General features: G+C 37.6%; 1 protein-coding gene across 3 annotated transcripts in view; it reads right to left on the bottom strand.

Annotated features, from left to right (window-relative positions):
- The window catches only part of LOC128650021 (UPF0462 protein C4orf33 homolog), a 240,790-nt gene that overhangs the window by 113,555 nt on the left and 102,569 nt on the right, over nt 1–24,666 (bottom strand). For all 3 annotated transcript variants that reach the window (XM_053703663.1, XM_053703665.1, XM_053703664.1), the window contains 2 exons: nt 5,853–5,910; nt 328–508 (listed from right to left, as the gene is read on the bottom strand). In XM_053703663.1, coding sequence (XP_053559638.1) covers nt 328–508; nt 5,853–5,910 — 239 coding nt within the window. The remainder of the gene's footprint in view (nt 1–327; nt 509–5,852; nt 5,911–24,666) is intronic.

The raw sequence follows: 24,666 nt of genomic DNA, 5'->3' as shown, positions 1-24,666 counted from the left end.
TTATTATAATGGATTGAAAAGAACGTTCTTTTTTTCACGTGTTTTGCCACCTAAAAAAAAAAATCTCTGGGTGCACACCATAATGAAATCTGCTTTGCACACCTATGAAAATAATGCAAACCAGTTTAGCATAAGGCTGCAAAATTCGAAAACAATATAGGGGCCTGAATATTTCCTGAATGCACTTTACATACATACAGTACATAAATACAACATGAAATGGATAGAAGAAGAAACAAATCACCCAATAGACAAAAACAGAGAAAATTATAATATATACATAACGCATTTGTGATAAAATTAAAAAAAAAGATACAGATAACTTACCTTCAAAATCCCAAAGTCCATCAAAAGGTTCCCCAGGCTCACCAGGTGGTGTTGGAGGATCATCAAAAAATGGACCATCAACTTCCATTATTAATCCATCTTTGTGAGGCTTAAAAGTTATTGTCATTGGCTCATGCAACACCATTTTGCTGTCCCATGTTGTGCTTATTTTGTAAACTTGCTGTTTGAAAGACAGGATTTATTATTTTTAAGCATGTATTCTATTAGTAAGGTAATTATAAACACTGGAAAATATAATTTTAAGCATATGAAAATGAATGCAGAAATAGTGATGTGATGTATGATATAATGCAATATATAATCACTAATATAATTTATGATGGCATCATGTTGTAAGAACATGAATATCTTTGAGTATTTTTAATTTGAATTGTCACCTGACAATTTTTGCATTGAGTTTAGGTTCTGAGCTTACACGTCATTTCATTTTTATAACATTAATTGATATCAACAGATTTTTTAGACTATATAATTCTGTTAAATATGAGAAAAAAGTTATAGCAAGAAATGTTATGACTAAGGAATGGAAAGCTGTTAAAGACCTACACATCAGTTTTGATAAGAAGAGGATTGATGATGACCATGCTAGATGATGACTCCAATTTTTTTATTTTTTTGTAGCTTCTTCAGCATGTCATGCCCCATCTTCCCCTTTTTGATCTCCTTCCCAAAGCACATACACAATTGAAAAAGCCACAGGGTAAGCCTATTGAGACTGGTGGAGATTGGTTTCCATAATGAGAATCTATCACAATTGGTGGATGAACATCTCCAGCTTGTGGTCATGTGTTTGACTGTAAGGCTATAAATACCCTACATCTGAAACATAGAACTATATATTTTGACAGAAGATAAGAACCATAGTAAGTGTGCCCATATTTTCTGTAAAGTATAAGTTTAAGGGGTCAATTTATTATTGGCTGAATTGGGTCAATTCACCCTGTTTCTGCGCAAGCCTTCAGGAAGCAGAAGCAGCGGTCTATAGAGGCGGCGTACAGCAATCCCCCCGATCCTATATGATCGGGCTGATTGACACCCCCTGCTAGTGGCCACGAAACTGCAGGTGGCGGTATTGCACAAGCCGTTCATTAAAACGGCTTGTGCAATGCTGAATACGGACAGCGTATGCTGTCCGCATTTAGCGATGTCTGGCGGACATGATATGCTACAGCGTATCATGTCCGCCAGACTTTAATAAATTGACCCCCTCAGTGTTAACAATGAAAAAAGTTAAGATCACTGGTATTTGGTTTACTACTACTGTGAGTTCACTATACATATGTATATCCCATTTTTTTGTCATGCTTTGGAAAGGTGGATCAGGCCGGGTATTGAGACTTTTATTGAGCACTTATTGACACATCATTTCTGCCTTCTGCAGAAATGCAATACTAAGGCCTAGATTACAAGGGGAGCGCTATTGATTGCACAGGGTGCACTATCAACATCATGGGCCTGTGATATGGCTGGATCTGGAAATTCCAGGCAAACCATCCATGCTTTACCAAATATTAACATAATTGTTCAAATGTGGAAAATTAGAACAAAAATGAAGGTAACAAGACATATTGTTAGTGGTTTCAATTCCTGTGAATTAGTGCAAGTAATGAATGATATTTTAATTATGGAGAGAAACATTTTTAAGTTTAAATCTACATAAATCTACAGCAGTATGAGAGCTAAGATTAGAGCGCAATATGGGATTACAAGTCTATGGTAAAACAGAGTTCCAGAGATCACTATTGTAGCCAAAATCTCTTTAGCGCACCCTATACTTTCAATGAATAACTCAACTGTGCTTAACATTGCACATATCACAAGCTGTAAGCCAAAAAGGTTAGCAAGACAGTAGAGCAGAAATAAAATGTTTGTTCTAGAATAAAAGTAAAACAAAACACATGTGTATGTGCATACATACATACAAACACATATATATATATACATGTAAACATACAAATACAGACACGTGTATATATAAATATGTATGAAAAGAATGTGTGAAAAACAATGCTATTTAAAATATTCCTTTAAGTACCTTCACTTTATCGCACTTGGCTTAGCTCTCCTTCTGGGTTAGCGCAAGTGAAAGAACAGGGTTTTGTAGCACACCCCTTAGAAGTCTATGGGGAGAGGGACTTAGAGTGGCCGGCTATCTGAATTACAGATGTTAGCGAGCGTTTGGCTTTCACTTAAGTGAAAAAGTTTTTGTTTCAACTTTTAATATGAGTGCAAGAATATGAGCACTTCTGATTTAACTTAAAAGGCGTTAGAGCTCAATAGCACTAATATTGTTGCACTCCACTTCTAATCTAGAGTATTAAAAATCTGCAACTGTATTTTCAGGTTAGTGAGATAGGTGCCATATTCAAGCAAACACTAATCCCTTCAGATAGAATATTTCTTTGTGTGTTTGTAATTGATTGAAAGTGACAGTAAAGTCAAAATTAAACTTTCAAGATCCAGATATAGCATGCAATTTTAAATGGACATGAAACCCAAAACTTTTCATTCATGATTCAGACAGAAAATGTAATATTAAACAACTTCCCAATTGACTTCCGTCTCTTATCTAATTTGCTTCATTCTGTTGGTATCCTTATGTGAAAAGGCTCAGAAGCAGCAATGCATTACTGGGAGCTAGCTTCTGATTGGTGGCTGCATACAAATGCCTCTTTAAATTGGTTCATCGGATGTCTTCAGCTTGCTACCAGTAGTGCATAGCTGCTTCTTCAACAAAGGATACCAAGAGAATGAAGCAATTTTGATAATAGAAGTAAAATAAAAAGTTGTTTGACATCACATGCTCTTTTTGAATAATGAAATACATTTTTGGAGTTTCATGTCCCAGTTTATTTCAAATTTCCTTCATTCTTTTGGTACCTTTTATTAAAAAGTAGAGTCAGAAGAAACAATGTTCTATTTGGAGCTAGGTGAACACATCTGTTGAGCCAATGGCCTCTATTCATCAAAGGTCTTGCTGACCTGATCCGACAGTGCGGATCAGGTCCGCAAGACCTCGCTGAATGCGGAGAGCAATACGCTCTTGTGAGCTGCTTCTGCAACGCCGCCCCCTGCAGACTCACGGCCAATCGTCCGCCAGCAGGGAGGTGTCAATCAACCTGATCGTACTCGATCAGGTTGATTTCCGGCGATTCCTTTAGACCGCTGCTTCATAACTTGTGTTTCTGGCGAGTCTGAAGACTCGCCAGAAACACGGCCCTTCAAGCTCCATACGGAGCTTGATAAATATGGGCCAATGACTGCAGCTGCTGAACATAGCTAGGTTTATTCTTTAACAAAGGATACCTAGAGATTGAAGCAACATTAATAATAGAAGTAACTTGTAAAGTTTTGAATTGCATGCTATATCCAAATCATGGAAGTTTAATTTGTACTTAATTTTCCATTGATAAGGACCTTTAGAAGAAATCTCTCATTTTTACCATGTCTAACTGGTGATAGATTTGGATTTTCATTTTGTGAATTCTATTTTAAATCTACTTTATGCTTAAATCTACAACAGTATGAGATCTATCTTATTACTTCATGTAAGCTGGAATATTTGGGTAGGGTGGTGAAAAATAAGAATTCTGTAAGACCTTAGTGCCATGGGTAACTTCATGTCACGTTTCCTCATTTTTCATACTATAAAAACCAAACAAATTTAATTCTAGAGCCCATTTTCTGCCAACAAGAGGGTAAAGAGAATCTATGTTGAATAAATGAGTTGTCCATTAGATCTCAATTTGCTCTCATTAAAGATTGGGATGTGAATTTACTAGTTTTATTACTTTCTAGTTGTTTTCAGGGAAAAACAAATAATATGAAATTTATGTCAATGTTGATTTGCCTAGTAAATAAAGATGTTTATTTTACAGTTGACAGGGAATAAAATGGATAGTTATATGATTTGTGTTTAAACTTACATTTGCTGTGCATAAATAATTTCTTAGTTTAGGCTTTATTGAGTAGGTTATTTATATCATGTCATATTTTTTACCAATAGCCAATGATTGTCCGCTTCTGAAGACACACATCTGCACATCAGATGTTTGTATGTATATTCTCTTTGTTGTCTCATGTTGTTTTTAAAAATATTTGACTGAACAAAGTCAATTTTTGTTTTTTTTAGGCCATTTCTTAAAAATAATCCTAGCACTACCGATCCTTACTGTAATCCTAGCCCTACACCTAGTCTTAACCTTAACCATAACCCAGGCCTAACCATAACCTTTACTCTTGCCCTAATCCTAAATGTATCCCTAACCATAACACAAATACTTAAGCAAAGCTTAGCCCTATCTCTAACCCTAACTGTAATGTTAGCCCATACACAAAGTCACCATTCACTTGACTTGAAATAGGATGTTTGTCAATATTGCCGAACCACAATATTACGTACTGTGACATCTTGCTAAACTGACACTCTAGACCAGAGCTTTCCAAACTTTTCATGTTGGTGACACACTTTGTAGACCTACATCATTTCGCGACACAGTAATTCAGTTGTACTAGCAAAAAGGAGGTTAAACTAACTTGTTTTAAAAGATAAGGACACATACATAAATTATATAATAACAAAATGCATTTACAAGTAACAGTATGTATGTGCAAGAATTAAAAAAAGTTTAATAACACCAATAGTTACTTAATATTTTAATGGGATATAATGAGGTTGATGGGATGAACACAGTTTCAGAATCTTTGGTGTAATATTAGATAAAGACACTCATATTTCATCATCAATCATTTTTAAGCTTTCACTTTCTATACATATATAAAGAGCAGAAGCAGCAATGCACTACTGGGAGCTAGTTGCAAAAAAAAAACCTCTGACTTCAGCTCAGCGTTTAAGCTGCCACCCTCAGAGCTCTGTGAGTCCGACTGACTACTGCCCGCGCTGCAAACACACTGTTGTCCCACTCACTGGCTACACTTGCAGTCACAAGCCAATTAAGGAGACTACACGTGCAGTCAGGAGCCAATGTGCCGCCAAATCCGCCAATGGTAATAGTTTAAGTTCCCACTGAGCTGTGCCAATTGGTTAAGATGATCTGTGACCCACTAGGTAACGTGTCAACCATGTGATATGCGTAGCAGGCAGGTGGAAAGTCAGAAACCAAAAAACAATTTAAAAAAAAATATTTAAATTTAAAAAAAATTGTGCTGAAGCAGGGACTCACCTACACACTGCTGTGTCCCGACACACAGTTTGGAAAGCACTGCTCTAGACCCATAACATTGCAAGTTAAGTATTATGGAGCTTTATATTCAGCCATGACAACAGCAACTGATCTATCTAGCAGTTATGATATTAAACAGAAGCACTTTTATAAACACTTGTATATAGCTTAATGCCTCCAATTGTATTTAAAAAAAAAATGCTCTGTCTGTTAAATACAACTCTTTGCCCCTTTTATTTAAGATACATTTTATCTAACATTTTAATAGTTAAAACTGTTACAAAAATTAAAATTGTTAATTGCATATAAAAAAATATTTACCTCTCCCACTGTGTACTTTTCAGCTTCATTTTCTGAACTGATTCTGGAAACCAGGACCCTTATGTTTGGGGGGAAAGTGTACATTATTGTTAATTCTTGTGTCAAGCTTAAAAAAAAACAAATTATCATACCTGTAAATGTTTTCATTTAAATATGTTGTTTGGGATATAAAAGGCTTAGACCTAGATTTGGAGTTTGGCGTTAGCCGTGAAAACCAGCGTTAGAGGCTCCTAACGCTGATTTTAGGCTACCGCCGGTATTTGGAGTCACTCAAAATAGGGTCTAACGCTCACTTTTCAGCCGCGACTTTTCCATACCGCAGATCCCCTTACGAAAAATGCGTATCCTATCTTTTCAATGGGATCTTTCTAACTCCGGTATTTAGAGTCGTTTCTGAAGTGAGCGTTAGACATCTAACAACAAAACTCCAGCCGCAGGAAAAAAGTCAGTAGTTAAGAGCTTTCTGAGCTAACGCCGGTTTATAAAGCTCTTAATTACTGTACTCTAAAGTACACTAACACCCATAAACTACCTATGTACCCCTAAACCGAGACCCCCCCCACATCGCCGACACTCGAATACATTTTTTTAACCCCTAATCTGCCGACCGCCACCTACGTTATCCTTATGTACCCCTAATCTGCTGCCCCTAACACCGCCAACCCCTGTATTATATTTATTAACCCCTAATCTGCCCCCCTCAATGTCGCCTCCACCTACCTACACTTATTAACCCCTAATCTACCGACCGCAAAGCGCCGCCACTTACGTTATCCTTATTTACCCCTAATCTGCTGACCCTAACACCGCCGACCCCTGTATTATATTTATTAACCCCTAATCTGCCCCCCTCAACGTCGCCTCCACCTGCCTACACTTATTAACCCCTAATCTGCCGAGCGGACCTGAGCGCTACTATAATAAAGTTATTAACCCCTAATCCGCCTCACTAACCCTATAATAAATAGTATTAACCCCTAATCTGCCCTCCCTAACATCGCCGACACCTAACTTCAATTATTAACCCCTAATCTGCCGACCGGAGCTCACCGCTATTCTAATAAATGTATTAACCCCTAAAGTTAAGTCTAACCCTAACACTAACACCCCCCTAAATTAAATATAATTTAAATCTAACGAAATTAATTATCTCTTATTAAATAAATTATTCCTATTTAAAGCTAAATACTTACCTGTAAAATAAATCCTAATATAGCTACAATATAAATTATAATTATATTATAGCTATTTTAGGATTAATATTCATTTTACAGGTAACTTTGTATTTATTTTAACCAGGTACAATAGCTATTAAATAGTTAAGAACTATTTAATAGCTAAAATAGTTAAAATAATTACAAATTTACCTGTAAAAGAAATCCTAACCTAAGTTACAATTAAACCTAACACTATACTATCAATACATTAATTAAATAAACTACCTACATTTACCTACAATTAACCTAACACTACACTATCAATAAATTAATTAAATACAATTCCTACAAATAAATACAATTAAATAAACTTGCTAAAGTACAAAAAATAAAAAAGAACTAAGTTACAAAAAATAAAAAAATATTTACAAACATAAGAAAAATATTACAACAATTTTAAAACTAATTACACCTACTCTAAGCCCCCTAATAAAATAACAAAGCCCCCCAAAATAAAAAAATGCCCTACCCTATTCTAAATAACTAAAGTTCAAAGCTCTTTTACCTTACCAGCCCTGAACAGGGCCCTTTGCGGGGCATGCCCCAAGAAGTTCAGCTCTTTTGCCTGTAAAAGAAAAAATACAATACCCAAGCCCCCCAACATTACAACCCACCACCCACATATCCCTAATCTAACCCAAACCCCCCTTAAATAAACCTAACACTAAGCCCCTGAAGATCTTCCTACCTTATCTTCACCTCACCGGGTTCAACGATCTGTCCAGAAGAGTTCCTCCGATGTCCTGATCCAAGCCCAAGCGGGGGGCTGAAGAGGTCCATGATCCGGATGAAGTCTTCATCCAAGAGGGAGCTGAAGAGGTCCATGATCCGGATGAAGTCTTCTATCAACGGCATCTTCAATCTTCTTTCTTCCGGATCCATCTTGCAGACCTCCGACGCGGAACATCCTGCTGGCCCGACGGACTAACGACGAATGACGGTTCCTTTAAGGGACGTCATCCAAGATGGCGTCCCTCGATAGGATCAGCCAATCGGAATTAAGGTAGGAATACTCTGATTGGCTGATGGAATCAGCCAATCAGAATCAAGTTCAATCCGATTGGCTGATCCAATCAGCCAATCAGATTGAGCTCGCATTCTATTGGCTGATCGGAACAGCCAATAGATTGCGAGCTCAATCTGATTGGCTGATTGAATCAGCCAATCGGATTGAACTTGAATCTGATTGGCTGATTCCATCAGCCAATCAGAATATTCCTACCTTAATTCCGATTGGCTGATAGAATCCTATCAGCCAATCGGAATTCGAGGGACGCCATCTTGGATGACGTCCCTTAAAGGAACTGTCATTCGTCGTTAGTCCGTCGGGCCAGCAGGATGTTCCGCGTCGGAGGTCTGCAAGATGGATCCGGAAGAAAGAAGATTGAAGTTGCCGTTGATAGAAGACTTCATCCGGATCATGGACCTCTTCAGCTCCCGCTTGGATGAAGACTTCATCCGGATCATGGACCTTTTCAGCCCCCCGCTTGGGCTTGGATCAGGACATCGGAGGAGCTCTTCTGGACAGATCGTTGAACCCGGTGAGGTGAAGATAAGGTAGGAAGATCTTCAGGGGCTTAGTGTTAGGTTAATTTAAGGGGGGTTTGGGTTAGATTAGGGGTATGTGGGTGGTGGGTTGTAATGTTGGGGGGCTTGGGTATTGTATTTTTTCTTTTACAGGCAAAAGAGCTGAACTTCTTGGGGCATGCCCCGCAAAGGGCCCTGTTCAGGGCTGGTAAGGTAAAAGAGCTTTGAACTTTAGTTATTTAGAATAGGGTAGGGCATTTTTTTATTTTGGGGGGCTTTGTTATTTTATTAGGGGGCTTAAAGTAGGTGTAATTAGTTTAAAATTGTTGTAATATTTTTCTTATGTTTGTAAATGTTTTTTTATTTTTTGTAACTTAGTTCTTTTTTATTTTTTGTACTTTAGCAAGTTTATTTAATTGTATTTATTTGTAGGAATTGTATTTAATTAATTTATTGATAGTGTAGTGTTAGGTTAATTGTAGGTAATTGTAGGTATTTTATTTAATTAATTTATTGATAGCATAGTGTTAGGTTTAATTGTAACTTAGGTTAGGATTTCTTTTACAGGTAAATTTGTAATTATTTTAACTATTTTAGCTATTAAATAGTTCTTAACTATTTAATAGCTATTGTACCTGGTTAAAATAAATACAAAGTTACCTGTAAAATAAATATTAATCCTAAAATAGCTATAATATAATTATAATTTATATTGTAGCTATATTAGGATTTATTTTACAGGTAAGTATTTAGCTTTAAATAGGAATAATTTATTTAATAAGAGATAATTAATTTCGTTAGATTTAAATTATATTTAATTTAGGGGGGTGTTAGTGTTAGGGTTAGACTTAGCTTTAGGGGTTAATACATTTATTAGAATAGCGGCGAGATTGGGTCGGCAGATTAGGGGTTAATAATTGAAGTTAGGTGTCGGCGATGTTAGGGAGGGCAGATTAGGGGTTAATACTATTTATTATAGGGTTAGTGAGGCGGATTAGGGGTTAATAACTTTATTATAGTAGCGGTGCGGTCCGGTCGGCAGATTAGGGGTTAATAAGTGTAGGCAGGTGGAGGCGACGTTGTGGGGGGCAGATTAGGGGTTAATAAATATAATATAGGGGTCAGCGATGTTAGGGCAGCAGATTAGGGGTACATATGGATAATGTAAGTAGCGGCGGTTTACGGAGCGGCAGATTAGGGGTTAATAATAATATGCAGGGGTCAGCGATAGCTGGGGCGGCAGATTAGGGGTTAATAAGTGTAAGGCTAGGGGTGTTTAGACTTGGGGTACATGTTAGGGTGTTAGGTGCAGACGTAGAAGTGTTTCCCCATAGCAAACAATGGGGCTGCGTTAAGAGCTGAACGCAGCTTTTTTGCAGGTGTTAGGTTTTTTTTCAGCTCAAACAGCCCCATTGTTTCCTATGGGGGAATCGTGCACGAGCACGTTTTTGAGGCTGGCCGCTTGCGTAAGCAACTCTGGTATCGAGAGTTGAAGCTGCGTTAAAAATGCTCTACGCTCCTTTTTTGGAGCCTAACGCAGCCTTTTTGTGGACTCTCAATACCAGAGTTATTTTTATGGTGCGGCCAGAAAAAAGCCGGCGTTAGTTTTTCGGGTCGTTACCGACAAAACTCCAAATCTAGCCATTAGTTTCTTTATCCATGCAATTGTTACATGCGATAGGATGATTAAAAAACATTAAGTGATTCTGGGTAAACTGCCCATACAGATCATCACGTTTTAGCTACATACCCCTATTAAAGAGGGTTTCCCTTGAGCTTTGCACTGTTTGTTTGTTTTTTACAGTAATAGCTGGATTAAGGAAGCTTAGTATTCCAAAATCCATTTATAGAATCTCTAAAGGACCGTAATTACTCAGCATGCAAAATGAAATATTTTGCATCTATAATTTTGTGTTTCATGAAACATTAATAAACTATTTCATGCATAAATTAAATATCTGATTTTCCTCTATAAACAATAAATTGTTTAATTTATGGTGCAATATTATAGCATGAGCTCATCAGAATTAACTAAATAGCTCATGTTTATTTTTTAAATATATATATATATATAAATATATTCTTTGAGAATATATCAGGTTGGTCCATGTAAGAAAAAAAACAGCTGATTATAGAAAAAAATATATTCAAGCTTCTTTATTAAAAAAAGCCAATAGCTACGTTGACTTGACAGTTCTGTGACATATACAAGTGATTTCTGTATTACTTCAGAAATTGCATTAATATGCAGCTGTTATAAGAAGTAATTTTTAAAAAGCTAAATATTAGTATTTGTGTATTGTTGGTCTGCTTCTTCCATCTAGTGGTAAATCAGAGTAAAGAACTGTCCTATGGAATATTACTGCCTATACATGTAAAGCAATTTTAGATCCCCAAAAGATATGATGTGTAAAAAAAAGATGTGTCCAAGCAGTTTGATAGTCAAAGCATTATAATTTCATCTTCCTAGTGCATTTTACACTGAATCTTTAATTTTGTTTATGATTAAAAACAGGATATTAAAGTGACATTAAAGCTTAGATATTAAAAGTGTATATACTGTATATATATATATATATATATATATATATATATATATATATATATATATATATATATATATATATATATATATATATATATATATATTTAAACACAATGTCAAAAAACCAGCACTCTCTGATCCCAAATATGTAAATGCAGGGTGCTACCAGAGGACAGACAGATAGATAGATAGATAGATAGATAGATAGATAGATAGATAGATAGATAGATAGATAGATAGATATTCCTAATGCAAAAAATTAGTTATCAAGTTATACAAGATGTAAACAGCAGAACATATATGCAAATGCAAACATTTTAAACAATAGATGAGAAGCAGCGCGTTTCAATAAACAGCAGTGTTGCATTTGTATGGTAAAAACTTTGCTCCAGTTGTTTAAAAAGTAATGCTGATTTAAATGCCTTTTTTTCTTTTATACACACTGTTATATGTTGGCCCCAGGCTTGCACATTTTTGTTCTTTATACAAATAGACCTCTATTTGGAACATTTCAAATGGCTTTACTTCAAGTGTATCAAAAGGAAAACAGCAACACAAATATAAAGCAGCAATCTGCAATTATTTTGTACGTCTAAAAAGCAACTGTAAAGTAAATAGATTTGAAAAAGTGTAAAGAGCAATGCTGTGTTAAGGTATATGCACTTTTTACATTCAATTAATAAATGATTAATATTTCATCTCACAATGTGTTGTTATTAACCCACAGCTGCATTATGAAGTGCCAATATCATTTACAGTGTCTGCACCTAAGGCAATACATTAGTCAATATGGGAGTAAATCTGTCTTCAACATACAGTAAAAAGGGAAAGGGTTTTATAGAGGAGTACAGAGAATTATTTGCACCCAGTCTATACTTAAACTGCAGTTTTCCAGAGTATTAACACTCTGGCTTAATCATAACTGTGTTAATGAGGCTGTTTTCCACTAAGTGTCCCATGTTTCTGTATTTTCTTCAGGCAACAAAACCTGCAATGTGTAGGTGGAACTGTGTATTTATTTTTAGAAGTCTACCACCTGTGCAAGGGTTAAGATGTGCTAACATGTAAATTAAGCAAAGTGTGATTCCTCAGATCTTAACAGGAAAAATAATAAATGTGTGTTGTTTAAATTAAATTAAATGACCAAGATCTATTTGTAGTAAATTCCAAAATTTGAAGTAAGGTATAAAGAATAGTTATGATAAAATGTAATCTCCTAATTAATAATGCATTTGCATAATTTGCATTAAATAGCATGCACTGCGCATACCATATACAAAACCAACTGTTCCCCTACACAACTTTCTACGGATGCAACTCTGTTAAAGTAAATAAATATACAATTATCTGTATTTGTGATTGTTTTTTTTTTCTTTCATTTTCAGAAACAAATTAAATGATACACATGCTCTGAATTAGTACATGTAGTCAACCATGACATTTTAATGATGGTATTTGTCAGTTTTCTGTTACTGAAAGTTGAACAGCATTGACACCAGATGAATAATTTTAGATAATTTGCTTTATGATTCGTGTGCAAAGTCAAACTAAACATATGTCCACAAGGCATGTTACATTACAGGGTCTTCCTTTCATTTTTGTATTATTTGGGAATACATTATACACTTTCTATCATAGGAGTATTTTGTTGAAAATATGATATGGTTCAGATGCAGTTGCAAAGATTTTTAAAGGTATAAATAACATAGTAGATGAGGTTGAAAGAAGATGGAAGTCCATCGACTTCCACCTTAACAGATCCTACTTAACAGATCCTATTGGGATTTAAAACATGACCCATTTAACACCAGCAATCATATTCCTGAATTATGTTTCTAGCCAGATATGTATCTAATCCATTTTTAAATGTATCTAAGGTACTGGCATTCACTACCTCCTTATAGAATGAGTTCCACAATTTGACTGCTCTTACAGTAAAAAAAAATATTAACGTTAAATCTCCTTTCTTCCCATTTTAAATTGTTATCTCTTGTTACAAACAATTTTCTCAGAATAAACAGAAATTCTGCCAACTCTGTATATGGGCCTTGAATATATTTATTTAAAGTAATCATATCCCCTCTCAAGCACCTTTTTTTCTAGAGAAAAAAAAACCCAGTTTGGCTAACCTCTCCGCATAGCTTAAATTCTATATTCCCCTTATTAGTTTTGTGGCCCTTCTCTGAACTTTTTCTAACTCTACATATGTATGCTTTAAATCTGGTGTACTTTGCATACCCAGTAAATTGTGACTGACACTTTTTGTTTAGAGGTATCTTAAATTAAAAGTACATATAACCCAAAATATTTAATTAATGATTCAGATAGAGCATACATTTTTAAATAGTTTTCTAATTTCTATGATCAAATTTTCTTCAGTCCTTTTTTATCCTTTGTTGATAAGCATACCTAGGTAGGACCAGTAGCAGCAATGCATTACTGATGAATGGTACCTATACTAATATACCTTTTGCTTTGGCTCACCGTATATGCTCAGCGAGCATGCAGTAGTACATTGCTGTTCCTTCAAAAAAAGATACCAAGAGAAAGAAGCAAATTTGATAATAGAATTAAATTGAAAAGTTGTTTTAAATCAAATGTTCTATCTGAATCATGAAAGATACATCATAGGTTTTTATGTCCCTTTAAGATATGTTAAATTTAGTTATTAATTTGACTTTGGTTGAGAGAGTGTTGTGATACTTTATAACCTTGTATTTGTTAAAATTTATTTTGTGACAATATCACGAAAAGAGCTGCCATTAAATGATAATGTTGTTAATAAAACGTTGGTAGTTTTAATCTATTGTTCAGAAACAATATCACTGGCACAATGGTTTTCTGGTTAGAATTGGAATTAGGGTGACAGCTTAAAGGTTAACATTTTTAATGCCAGAGAGCAGGAAAAAAATCAAGGTGTCACAAGGTGTCACAAGTTTGCCTCCGCTGCAACTATTACAACATGGGTAGTGATTTCAGAGAAAATGAACTTCATCAAGAAGTCAAACCAAGGTCAGGTAACAACAGACACAGGAAGACAGTTATCAAAAATAAAGGGTCAGTACAATTAATTAAGTCTGAAATAATGGAATCCAAATTTCCCTCTCAGGAGAAGGATGGAAAGGTATCAAGTAATGGAACAATTCAAAGAAACACAAAGGTGGCACTGAGTCAGATAACTGTACTTTTTATTAAAGTGAGACCTTTAATAAAAGGTACAGTTACCTGACTGAGTGCAACCTTTGTGTTTCTTTGAATTATATCTTGAGACCCAGGGAAGGGGGTCTGACAGGTGTTGATCCAGGACATTATACTTTTGAAATCACTAATGAATGGAATAGTCTTTTTTCTGATCCTTTGTGTTTACACATAGGTAATGGAACAATGACGGGACCTAATGTCAACATAACACAGTAATGAGTGCAGTACAAACCTAGAAATTATAGGTAGGGAACTAACAATAGATCTGGTGGGGATTCCTGCACTATTGTTTTACCCTTCTGGGTACTGAGACGTGTGACATCATCTTGCAACGTTTAATAGATTATGTTACATGCCGTGAGGATTGTAATAAAGGTTTATGTAAGAAAAATTCTACTGCATAACATTCATCTCTGTATTTAAAATAAGCATTTCATTCTTAATAAAGCTTAAACTATAGCTGCTTTTTCATGCAGCTATAATAACGATTATAAAAACATTGTGAAGCCTCCAACATACTTATTATCACATTTTATACTGTTAATCTAACTGTATGAATTCAAGTGAGTGCTAACTATTATGTGTGTTGTGTTTATATATATATATATATATATATATATATATATATATATATATATATATATATATATATATATATATACAAAACACGGAAGGGAACTGCACTCTCATACCGGAACGGGTACCCATCCCATGACCCTGCAACATGCTCAGCCCTGGGTGCCACTGGCACTCACAGGAAGCTGTGCTGTCCCCAGAGCCACAAGCAGTTAACCCCAGACAGCTCTGGGTGCAAGAACCATAGGGAAAATTACAAAACAAATTAATACAACACACAGAGAAAACCCAGCACTCACTTACAAGCTCTCAGCTAAGATTTAAAAGCAAAAAGGGAAAGGTTAGTCACCGCATCTGGCCTAATGGGACAAGCTCAGGTACCACGTCAAGGTCCTTTCCAATACCTGAGACCCTAAAACAGCCACACAATACAAGCTTTCAAATCCAAACAAACTGAAAAAAAGGGAAGGGTGCACAGGAATATGTAACCACCCTAGACATATACAAAACACGGAAGGGAACTGCACTCTCATACCGGACCGGGTACACATCCCATGACCCTGCAACATGCTCAGCCCTGGGTGCCACTGGCACTCACAGGAAGCTGGGCTATCCCCAGAGCCACAAGCAGTTAACCCCAGACAGGTCTGGGTGCAAGAACCATAGGGAAAATTACAAAACAAATTAATACAACACACAGAGAAAACCCAGCACTCACTTACAAGCTCTCAGCTAAGATTTAAAAGCAAAAAGGGAAAGGTTAGTCACCGCATCTGGCCAAATGGGACAAGCTAAGGTAGCACGTCAAGGTCCTTTCCAATACCTGAGACCCTAAAACAGCCACACAATGCAAGCTTTCAAATCCAAACAAACTGAAAACAAGGGAAGGGTGCACAGGAATATGTAACCACCCTAGACATATACAAAACATGGAAGGGAAATGCACTCTCATACCGGACCGGGTACCCATCCCATGACCCTGCAACATGCTCAGCCCTGGGTGCCACTGGCACTCACAGGAAGCTGGGCTATCCCCAGAGCCACAAGCAGTTAACCCCAGACAGGTCTGGGTGCAAGAACCATAGGGAAAATTACAAAACAAATTAATACAACACACAGAGAAAACCCAGCACTCACTTACAAGCTCTCAGCTAAGATTTAAAAGCAAAAAGGGAAAGGTTAGTCACCGCATCTGGCCAAATGGGACAAGCTAAGGTAGCACGTCAAGGTCCTTTCCAATACCTGAGACCCTAAAACAGCCACACAATGCAAGCAGATTCGATGTCAAACTTGGCCAGTAAGGCCCCCCCCCCCGGCCGGCCCTCCTCACCAATTCAACCGCATCATTGAAAGAAGCATACCACACCGCCGCCAATTCCGGGTCGATCCCATCATTCACCGAAGATCCCTTTGGATATGAAAGTGATGTATCATCCGTAAATTGACCAGGAACCTTTTTCGAACCATATCTCCATGTCTCTATCATCCTATCTCATGTTGGGCCACACTGCAATCCGTTGCCGGAACTGCTCGTCGTACCACCACCAGGCCATATTCCCATATGTCAGATAAGCCACGGAAATCTCATACAGATAGCAGAACAACACAGAACCTTGCTCAGGAAACTTCTCAATCATCACACTCATGAATATGCAGAACGCCTTGGACCAGTAAGCAAACTTGGGTAATTTGCGATACCGCTTCTTCCTCTCCTTCTCTTCCTTCTTACCCGTGTCCCCTTTTGCATCTTCTTTCACCTCTAAAAACTGGTCCAACGGCAGCAGCGAGAATAATTACAAAAACTCTCTCTTTCAAATCTTTTCCTTCACTTCGCTTGTCAGGTGCAGGCCAAGCGGTCCAATTGAACACAGACATGGCCTGCAAAAAGCCTCCTCAGACACCCTCAGTGTCCCCGCCGGGGCCGCCACCCGGAACCCCCCCAGAGCTTGTTGCCGACATCGCGGAGACTGCACCAGCCATTGCATCTGCCGTACAAGTTTCCCCTTGAGCTACGCCTGCGCCTCCCACCACTTTGGTGCTACCGGAACCAATCCAGCCGCAACTGGCGTCCCGCTCACCGGTGTTCCCCACACTGCCCCAGGCCCGGCCAACCCAGCTGAGCCCTCAACTGCCCCCAAAAACTGCTCTACTTGAGCCACCGGATCCTTGAGCCCTTTCAATAGCACACTCTGCACACCATCCACACCTCCACTCTGTTTTGCATCCCCTCCCCCATTGTCGGAACTGGCACCTCACCTGTCCTCTCTCTCAGCTCCCGGGCACTGCTCAGTTGGCCTCTCAGGCTCCTGCACCAATGGACCACTATCAGGCCTCTGTCTGCCTCCAGCTGGAGAGTCACGCCATCTCTCTGGCGACCGCCTCCCCGCCCAGGTATATAGCCTCCTCCCCCCGCTCCTCCCCTGTGTAGTCCTCTCAATCCGTGCCCAAGTTGGCGACAAGTGCCCACTCCCAACGTCCCTCCTGGAGACCGGGAAACGTGATCTGCCTCTCAGTCATCCTGAAGCCATCCTACGGGTAGCAGATGGCCCTCTCTGTCAATCTCTCCCCACCTTCAAGGGGACAGCAGAAACAGACCCAGTAATAGCTTGTTCCCGGATACTCCCCCTGACACCCCTACTCCTCCTCTGCTCCTGAGCTGTTCCATTGTCCCCTACCCCCCCCCCCCCGTGCCCCGAGGAGGGGAAATAGCACACCAAAGCTTCACCAGCGCATCAAGATCTCCCTCCTGGTCAGACATACACGGTCCAGCTCCGCCCATCTTACCAGGCATCTCCTTGTCAAAGTCGCTGGGGAAGTCCTCCAGGACCAAGGAATCCCTGTCTCTCTCCTGCCTACTGCTGCCTGGGTAAGCCACCACAACTGCTCCAGCAGGATTGTCTCCGCCTGCCATAGGTACAACTAATATAAGAGGAGAGTCAGTGGCAAAAACACCTAACAGACCTCAAAATAAACTACTCCCCCTATACCCAACCCACCCTGAATCACTAAACCAACCAACAATTCCCCTCAGGAAAAGGAAAAAGCCATCCAGCTGCCCTACAACCCCTAGGAGCATAAACCCTACCTTACACTCTTCCCCACCCACGGTGATGGCCAGATACCAAAACTAGGGATTAAATTATATCCAGAGCATAGAGCTATGCTATAATGAATAAATAAATTTAAAATTCTCTTTTTTTCTATTTTTAAATTATATGTATATATATATATATATATATATATATATATATATATATATATATATATATATATATATATATATATATATACAGGGAGTGCAGAATTATTAGGCAAATTAGTATTTTGACCACATCATCCTCTTTATGCATGTTGTCTTACTCCAAGCTGTATAGGCTCGAAAGCCTACTACCAATTAAGCATATTAGGTGATGTGCATCTCTGAAATGAGAAGGGGTGTGGTCTAATGACATCAACACCCTATATCAGGTGTGCATAATTATTAGGCAACTTCCTTTCCTTTGGCAAAATGGGTCAAAAGAAGGACTTGACAGGCTCAGAAAAGTCAAAAATAGTGAGATATCTGGCAGAGGGATGCAGCACTCTTAAAATTGCAAAGCTTCTGAAGCGTGATCATCGAACAATCAAGCGTTTCATTCAAAATAGTCAACAGGGTCGCAAGAAGCATGTGGAAAAACCAAGGCGCAAAATAACTGCCCATGAACTGAGAAAAGTTAAGCGTGCAGCTGCCAAGATGCCACTTGCCACTAGTTTGGCCATATTTCAGAGCTGCAACATCACTGGAGTGCCCAAAAGCACAAGGTGTGCAATACTCAGAGACATGGCCAAGGTAAGAAAGGCTGAAAGACGACCACCACTGAACAAGACACACAAGCTGAAACGTCAAGACTGGGCCAAGAAATATCTCAAGACTGATTTTTCTAAGGTTTTATGGACTGATGAAATGAGAGTGAGTCTTGATGGGCCAGATGGATGGGCCCGTGGCTGGATTGGTAAAGGGCAGAGAGCTCCAGTCCGACTCAGACGCCAGCAAGGTGGAGGTGGAGTACTGGTTTGGGCTGGTATCATTAAAGATGAGCTTGTGGGGCCTTTTCAGGTTGAGGATGGAGTCAAGCTCAACTCCCAGTCCTACTGCCAGTTTCTGGAAGACACCTTCTTCAAGCAGTGGTACAGGAAGAAGTCTGCATCCTTCAAGAAAAACATGATTTTCATGCAGGACAATGCTCCATCACACGCGTCCAAGTACTCCACAGCGTGGCTGGCAAGAAAGGGTATAAAAGAAGAAAATCTAATGACATGGCCTCCTTGTTCACCTGATCTGAACCCCATTGAGAACATGTGGTCCATCATCAAATGTGAGATTTACAAGGAGGGAAAACAGTACATCTCTCTGAACAGTGTCTGGGAGGCTGTGGTTGCTGCTGCACGCAATGTTGATGGTGAACAGATCAAAACACTGACAGAATCCATGGATGGCAGGCTTTTGAGTGTCCTTGCAAAGAAAGGTGGCTATATTGGTCCCTGATTTGTTTTTGTTTTGTTTTTGAATGTCAGAAATGTATATTTGTGAATGTTGAGATGTTATATTGGTTTCACTGGTAAAAATAAATAATTGAAATGGGTATATATTTGTTTTTTGTTAAGTTGCCTAATAATTATGCACAGTAATAGTCACCTGCACACACAGATATCCCCCTAAAATAGCTAAAACTAAAAACAAACAAAAAACTACTTCCAAAACTATTCAGCTTTGATATTAATGAGTTTTTTGGGTTCATTGAGAACATGGTTGTTGTTCAATAATAAAATTAATCCTCAAAAATACAACTTGCCTAATAATTCTGCACTCCCTGTATAAAGCGCTGGCTAATACAATGTGCTAATAACGCATAAAAAAATGTAAATTATAGAATATCAGCTTAATAGTGCATGAACCTAAAAATAGCCTCCTATCGAGACCTAAAATAGAGGTACAGTCTCTCACTTAAGAGGTAAGTTCTCCCACTTAAGAAGATGAGAGAGGTCTGTAATTTTCATCATAGGTATACCTCAACTATGAGAGACAAAATGTGGAAACAAATCCAGACAATCACATTGTCTGATTTGGAAAGAATTTATTTGTAAATTATGGTGGAAAATAAGTATTTGTTCAATATCAAAAGTTCATCTCAATATGTGATGATCTGCTGTAGCAGATATTGTTGCAGTGAAAATATTAAGTTTGTTTCTCTTTTCCTGAATATAGTCAAGCAATATGGTCTTAATAACCTGACTAGTCAGTAGTGAGAATTACTGTTATAGATTTAAGCGCAGAGTCTAAATCTGAATTGTCTTTCCAGATTAGATAGTATAAGTACATCAACAATACAAGTAATGATAAAGAACAGATCAGAATGAGATATGATCACACAGGTGATTAATGAGTTAACTTCAGACGAGATATAACTTCTGTTAATTATGAATCCTCTTCACGCACTCACACATACAACCTTAAAATATATACAAGTCCATTCACATATCCTTTCGTCAAGTATAGGCAAACTTTGAGATGATGATTTTAGATTCCTGAGGTAAGTAACATGGAATTAGGATACTTTTATATACAGCGTTTTTGAGCGGAGAGAACTTGTACCTGACGACCGGTCCGGTCGGCGTCTTCAGTGTGAGTGTGGCTTCCGGATTGCGGTAAGTAGTTCCGGCGGCTTCGTGATCCAAAAAGCAAGTTAAGTCCGTAAGAACAGACAGGTTGCAAGATGAAAAGTTTGTTTCAACAAATGATAAGAGATAATGAATACCAGGGAGAAAGTAACAGTCCAATAATGAGAATATATTACGAGAAAAAAGTCAAGTAGCAAAATTAACTAGAGAAAAACAAAATCACTCTAGTAACAGCAATTTCCAGACAAGGAATGCCTGACCCAAATGTGCTATAAATAGGGAGTAACCTGTTAAAGGCGGGATATACCTTAAAGGTATATCACACACTCCCCCCTTCAAGGTCTCCCCACATCAGCAATGGTTGGTTTCAAAGGGTATCGTTTGTGAAAAGACTGTATCAAACGTGGTGCATGGATCTCAGATTGTCTTTGCCATGAATTATCCTCAGGTCCAAATCCTCTCCACTTCAGAAGGTATTCCAGATGACGACCACGAATTCTTGAATCCAAAATCCTCTCAATTTCATATTCCTCCTGATCATCTATTTGAATAGCAGGGGGTTTAAGGTTTTCATCCTTATTTGTTGCTTTGTATGGTTTTATTAATGATACATGAAATGTGGGATGTATCTTATAGGAAGGTGGTAATACCAATCTGACAGTAGAAGGATTTACAATTTTGTCTATCACAAAAGGGCCAATAAATTGATTTGCTAATTTCTTTGAAGGTACATGCACCTTTAGGTTTTTAATCGATAATAAAACTTTGTCACCAATTTTATATAGAGGACTAGGTCTATGATGCATGTCATAATACCGTTTCTGATAATTCTTGGCTTCCATGAGGTGAGTTTTAACCAACGCTAAACGTTCCTGTAGCTTACTTGAGTAGTCTTTGGCAACTGTTGAATTCACCTCAGTATTGGTAATCAATATGTTAGTTGGATGATATCCATAAGTTACATAGAAAGGAGTCATTTTTGTTGATGTTGAAATTGAGTTGTTATATGAAAACTCAGCCATAGGTAAATAATTAATCCTATCATCTTGAAGATGGGATACGTAACACCTTAGATATTGCTCTAACGTTTGGTTTAATTTTTCTGTCATTCCATTGGTTTGTGGGTGAAATGCTGTTGAATACCTGGAGTTTATTTTCAACAGCTTACATAAGGATCTCCAGAATGCTGAAGTAAATTGTGTACCCCTGTCTGTGATAATAGTTGTTGGAAGCCCATGTAACTTTACAATATGGTTTAGAAAAACATTGGCAGTGATGTAAGCGTTAGGTAAGCTTTTCAATGGTATAAAATGTCCCATTTTTGTTAAGTGATCTATCACTACTAATATTGTATTATATCGGTGTGATAAAGGTAAGTCTACAATGAAATCCATTGAAATTGTGGACCAAGGCCTATCAGGAACTGGCAGTGGGTTTAACAATCCAATTGGTCCCCTGTGATCAATTTTATTTCTAGCGCAAGTATCGCATGAAGTTACATATTGTTGGATGTCTTGATCCATTTGTGGCCACCAGAAACTTCTTCTTGTTTTTTCTATTGTTTTTTGTATGCCTGTATGTCCAGATAAGGGTTCGTCGTGAGTGTTTTTTAATACATGGGTTCTCATTACTTCCGGAACATATAACTTGTCTTTGTGATAATAAAGACCTGTTTCTGGGTTTTTAATACAATTTTTAGGATAATCATCCTCTTTCTGTATTACCTTTATTATTTCCTTCTCCAAAGGAGTTAGTACTCCAATGAATCTTTCAGCTGGTATAATTGGAACTATTGCATCATGATGTGATTCTTCTTGTATTCTAGATAGAGCGTCTGCCTTTACGTTCAAGTGTCCAGGTTTGTAAGTAATTATAAAATTGAATCTGTCCAAAAATAAAGACCATCTTACTTGTCGAGCAGACAAGGTTTTGCTTTTCTTTAAGTATTCTAAATTCTTGTGATCTGTGAACACTTTGAATGGTTTCTCAGTTCCTTCTAATAAATGCCTCCATTGTTCAAGAGAAGTTTTTATGGCTAATAACTCCTTATCTCCTATGCTATAGTTAATTTCGGCAGGAGAAAATCTTCTGGAGTAGTAACCAACTGGGTTCATCTCTGTCTGTTCCTTATTGTATTGTGAAAGGATGGCTCCAATTCCAGAACTGGAAGCATCTACTTCAAGTACATATTGAAGATTGTTATCTGGTATGTGGAGCAGTGGAGCTTTAGAAAATTTTTCTTTTAAGGAATCAAAAGCTATCTGTGCCTGTTCTGTCCATTTATACCTTTGTTTCTTACTGGTTAGTTCAGTCAAAGGTTTAACGATGTTAGAAAAATTATCAATAAATTTTCTATAGTAATTCGCGAATCCGATAAATCTTTGCAGAGCTCGTATTGATTTTGGTATAGGCCATTGCAATATAGCGGATACTTTTTCGGGGTCCATTTGAATCCTGTTGGGTGTTATGATATAACCTAGGAACTTTATCTTCTTCACATGAAAAAGACATTTTTCTTGCTTTGCGTATAATTTATTCTCTTTTAATCTTGTTAAAACCCATCGAACATGTTTTTCATGTTCTTGTGGATTCTTTGAGTAAATAAGTATATCATCTAGATATACAATGACACAAACATCCAGTAAATCATAGAATATTTCATTAATGAAATGCTGAAAGGTCGCTGGGGCGTTGGTTAACCCAAATGGCATAACATTGTATTGATATAAACCGTATCTGGTCCTAAATGCAGTCTTCCACTCATCCCCTTTTTTGATCCTAATAAGGTTATACGCACCTTTCAGATCTAGCTTGGTGTAAATATTTGCTCCTTTCAATCGCTCTATGAGCTCTGGAATCAATGGTAAAGGATATCTGTTTTTTATTGTAATGGCATTAAGAGCCCTGTAGTCAATTATAGGTCTTAACGATTTATCTTTATTTTTAACTAGAAACATGCCTGCTGCTGCTGGGGAAGTTGAATGAGAAATGAATCCCTTTCTTAAATTCTCATCCAAATATGTCCTCAGGAATTTTAGTTCTTCTTGTGATAGTGGATAAATTTTCCCATGTGGTATCTGTGACCCTGGAACAAGGTCTATAGGACAATCAAAACTCCTATGTGGGGGCAAATTTTCTGCTTCCTTTAGATTGAAAACCTCTGCCAAATCCTGATACAAACCTGGTATTCCTTCTTCAAGTGAAGCTATAACAGTATGAGGGTAACAAGTTTTATTGCAATAGGAAGAGGTTAGTGTAAGTTCTGAGTGTTTCCAGTTTATTACCGGATTATGTAGTTGTAACCATGTATACCCTAAGATTAAGTTATGTAATGCAATAGGTATTACATCAAATTTTATGTATTCTGTGTGACCTGTATTAGATTTAACTAGTAAAGGTACAGTATGATGTGTAATAGGACCTTTTTTAATCAGAGTTCCATCAATAGACTTAACATACACAGGTGTTTGCTTGCACACTAAGGGTATTTTATTTTTTTCAACAAACATAGAATCAATATAACTTCCTGATGCCCCGGAATCAATCAACGCCCTGGTTAGGATATTTTCCTGATCCCACTGTAAAGAGAGAGTTAATGTCAATTGTTTATCATCCGAGATATGACAAATGTGATTTGGGTCTTTATGCTTACCCTTCTTTTGTTTCTGAAGTATTGGACACTCAGATACAGAGTGCTCTTTGTTTGCACAGTATAAACACAATTTTTCTATCCTCCTCCTTATCTTTTCTTCATGAGTGAGAGGTCCTTTAATCGCTCCAATTTCCATAGGTGTTGAATATAATTGTGGTTTTTCTGAAGTTGAATTATAAGTGATGGTTCGCCTTGTTGATGAGTCATATGAGACCCTTTCTCTAAGCCTTCTATCAATAGATGTACTTAATTTTATTAGAGCTGGTAAAGTATCTGGCAACTCCTGACGTGAAAGCTCATCTTTTAATGTTTCAGAAAGACCGAGCCTATACTGATTTTTAAGGCTAACCTGGTTCCATTGAGAATCTACTGCCCACATTTGGAAGTCAGTAGTATATTCCTCCACTGTACGCTTCCCTTGTTTAAGTGAGCGTAACT

The sequence above is a fragment of the Bombina bombina genome, chromosome 2 (genome assembly GCF_027579735.1).
Source record: "Bombina bombina isolate aBomBom1 chromosome 2, aBomBom1.pri, whole genome shotgun sequence".
NCBI classification, from domain to species: Eukaryota; Metazoa; Chordata; class Amphibia; order Anura; family Bombinatoridae; genus Bombina; species Bombina bombina.
Note: the sequence above shows the minus strand (reverse complement) of the source record. Positions and strands in the feature narration are given on the sequence as shown.